This window comes from Daucus carota, chromosome 1 (assembly GCF_001625215.2).
Source record: "Daucus carota subsp. sativus chromosome 1, DH1 v3.0, whole genome shotgun sequence".
NCBI lineage: Eukaryota > Viridiplantae > Streptophyta > Magnoliopsida > Apiales > Apiaceae > Daucus > Daucus carota.
The window spans coordinates 36,234,375-36,238,041 of record NC_030381.2 but is presented as its reverse complement, the minus strand read 5'-3'; the positions used below and the strand labels follow the sequence as shown (position 1 = coordinate 36,238,041).

The window sequence follows — 3,667 nt, the reverse complement described above, 5'->3', positions numbered from 1 at the left end:
TTACTGCCCAAGAGGCAATTAGTGTTAGGACAACCCCCAACAACTATAATCAATATTTTTTAGCCTTTGTTTTTAGGATGTTTATTTTCATAAAAAATTGGCTTTGTAACATCTTTATTAAAAAACAATTTGTTTATTCATATTTGCTTTTACGATTTTTTAATAGATTAAATTAATAGAAAAAAAATAAAAACGGGAACCATGCGTAGCGGGCAAAAAATACTAGTAGTGTATATTTTCTGTATTTATATTTTAATAAATATCATAATAGTGAGGATATGTGTATATATACATCAACATAGGGGTCGTTTGGGTAAATTTAAAAAAAGTGACTTATTTCTTAAAATAAAAAAGTGGACGATTCATGAGAAGTAAATCTAGACTTACAAGTATACTAAAGTGTTCGAAAGAAAGTAGAAGTCCTGATAAAAAGATGGAATTTTCAGTTTCTTATATGTGCTTCTGAACTTTTACACAAACGGGTCAACGGGTAAAAAAAAGTGGAAACCAATTTTCTTCGAAAAGGAAGTCATAAGCCGGAGGCAACCTAACATAATGATGATATGACTTCAAATACAAACAAATATTACGTTTATAATACAAATAATCTTAATTTAGAAAAGATGAACAAAAAAATATAAGATATATTGAATTTTTTTTTAAAACAACCCGTGCTTTGCACTGGTTAAAAAGCTAGTTATAATTAAAGTAGCAGTAATAAGTACAGTAATAATATTAAGGAAGGGTGAAAATGAAACACTTTTCATATTTTCCATGTTAGGTGCTTCTGGTTGTTTTATTAATCATAGTAAATTCATCTTTTATTAGAAAAAAATGTTTAGATAATAACACCATGTTGAAATAAAAATATATTTTTTTATTCCAAAAATTATATATATTCTCTAATCAAATTATATCTCAACAAAATACTTACAAAAGAAAGATGACTTTATATAGCTCTCCAATAAAATTATTTCCAGATATTATCCTTGTTTATTGTTATGAATAAAATAATTTATTTAAATTTTTAAAAAAACATTTAATATAAATAAAAATTATTAATTATTAACTAGTGCACAATGATAAATAACTGACTGGATAAAAGTGAATAATGATTTCCAAACCAAATAACAACTAGAGTATTGGCCCATACTTAAATATTTAAATTAAATTATAAAAATATTATTATTAAAATATATGTACCAATGGTTTGATTATATAATTTGAGTATTTCGAAAGATTTGAAAATGAGAACTGAATCCATATCCAAAAATTTTGATTTTCAAATTATCAAAATCGAAACCAATTCAAATCACTAAAAGAATGATATTTTCATAGAATCGGTTTCAATAATCATGTCCAAAGATATACCTAGAGCCTAGAGGTGTACGAACTTTGCGGGACATCCACGTATATCATAAATCAATCTATAAAGAGAAATGTATCTCGTGTAAAAAGGTTTATCAACTTGAAGAAATACAAGATATCTCTGAAATTGAAGATAAATTTTTCCAGAATACTCTTTTTACATGTGCTATAGCATTCAAAGTATATGAACTGTGTCGGTTTGTGTGTCTTGTAGAGTAATCTTTTATGCGCAGCATCATCATCTGTTATCTGCTTCTGCGAAATTTGAATATCTCGAGTCGGTGACGCGTGTCCTAAACAAAACCGCCACGTGTTCATCTTCCCATGCATGTCCAACACGTTGCACTCTGTTCTTCCCTATAAAGCTCTCCTTCAGATCCAAGTTTATAGACCCTCAACCTTTACACTATCGTCTTGTAATCTCTTACAACTCGTACAAAAAATCTTTAATCTTTAAACATTATCATTTTGTTGCTCGAATATTTGCAAGTCAGAGGTGTTGTGATATGCAGAGGCCTACGATGGGTTTAAGAAAATATGGTGCGTTTATGATGGTTATGGTGCTGGTGGCTTTGGCTGTCAGCTCATGTTGTGGAGCCACCAGTGGAGATGTGTGGGGACATGACAAGGCTGAAGAAGCCAAGGTAAAGAGTGAAGAAGCTGTTGGTGATGCCAAGGAGGCTACAGAGTCATGGACAGGTTGGGCCATGGACAAAATATCTGAGAATTTGGGTCTTAAAACGGAAGAGGCTGCTGATGCTGCCAAGAAGGCCAAAGATAAAGCCACTCGTACTGCTTCTGGTTAGTTCTTTCTCCCTAATATTGTTATGTTTGCGGTTGTGGTTGCCTTTATTATTGCCGTTGCGGAACCAGGATTTAATTTGACTTGACCGAAATATTTAATACTGAAATTCTTGCTCATTGTTTAGGAATAAATGTTCAATGACATGAGTGTAGAAATTGGGAATCGAATCTAATTAGTTTAAGGATTTACAGGAAATTTATCGTAGATTTTTAGTCAAATTGGAGTGTCCGTAGATAATTTGGTGAATTTTTATTTTGAAGAATAATCGGGGATTTATTCAAATCGAGGATTTTGGAACACGGATATGTAACAAAGTTTTTTGTTTTGTTTGTGAACAAGCAGATGCAGGAGAGTATGGGTATGAGAAAACAGGGGAGGTAAAGAATTCAGCTGCAGAGAAGGTTGCCCAAGGGAAGGACAAAGCATATGGCACAGCCGAGGAGACGAAACGAATGGCGAGCGAGAAGGCTGAGCAAGCATACGACTCCACTGGGAAGGCCAAGGACAGTGCTTACAAAACCGCAGAGGAAGCGAAGAAGGTGGCTGCGGAGAAAGGAGAGCAGGCCTCTCACTTGACAGGCAAGGCCAAGGACAAGGCGTACGAGACTGCGGAGCAGGCCAAGCAGGAGGCCTTGGAAAAAGGGAAGGAGGCCTATGAGATGACGGATAAGGCCAAAGACAAGGCCTATGACTTGACAGGGAAGGCGAAAGACAAGGCAGCTGAGAAGGGGAACGAGGCCTATGAGATGGCGAGTAACGCGAAACACACCGCCTATGACTTAACAGGGAAGGCGAAAGACAAAGCAACTGAGAAGGGGAACGAGGCCTATGACATAACAGGGAAGGCGAGAGACAAGGCCTATGACGTGACCGGGAAGGCGAAAGATGAGGCAGCCGAGAAAGGGAACGAGGCTTATGACATTGCAGGGAAGGCGAAAGACAAGTCCTCCGACTTGACCGGGAAAGCGAAGGAGAAGGCAGCCGAGAAAGCAAACGAGGCCTCCGACATAACAGGGAAGGCGAAAGACAAGGCCTATGAGGCCGCAGAGAATGCGAAGAAGAAAGCAGAGGAAAAAGGAAACGAGGCCTATGAAATGAGCGGGAAGGCGAAAGACAAGGCTTATGAGACCGCAGAGAGTGCGAAGAAGAAGGCGAACGAGGCGTATAACACGGTTGGGGAGAAGGCAGAGCAAGCCAAGGAGGCGACAGAAGGGAATTTGGAATGGGCTAAGGAGAAAGCAAAGGAGGGGTATGAAGCTGTGAAGAGCAAAGCTAAGGAGACGCTTGCACCAAATATTGAACGTGCTAAGAGCAATGTCAAGCGTGGGGAGGAACTTTGAGGTTTTTGTAATTGAGTAGCTTTGTTTCTGCTGGATAGACTGGGAGATCCTCTCTGTATTTGAGCTTGCTTTCTTTGTTTTGTTTGTTTGATGTATATTTGTGTTTCTCATGTATGATGGAATGAATGAACGTTGTTTTCTGGTCGTTGATTAA

At 37.1% G+C, this 3,667-nt stretch overlaps 1 protein-coding gene across 1 annotated transcript; it reads left to right on the top strand.

The window, feature by feature from the left end:
* Nucleotides 1–1,751: 1,751 nt before the first annotated feature.
* On the top strand, nt 1,752–3,667 carry LOC108195354 (late embryogenesis abundant protein D-29). Its single transcript, XM_017362318.2, has 2 exons — nt 1,752–2,169; nt 2,516–3,667. The coding sequence occupies exons 1-2, from the start codon at nt 1,875–1,877 to the stop codon at nt 3,511–3,513; spliced, it is 1,293 nt and encodes a 430-aa protein (XP_017217807.1). The 5' UTR covers nt 1,752–1,874; the 3' UTR covers nt 3,514–3,667.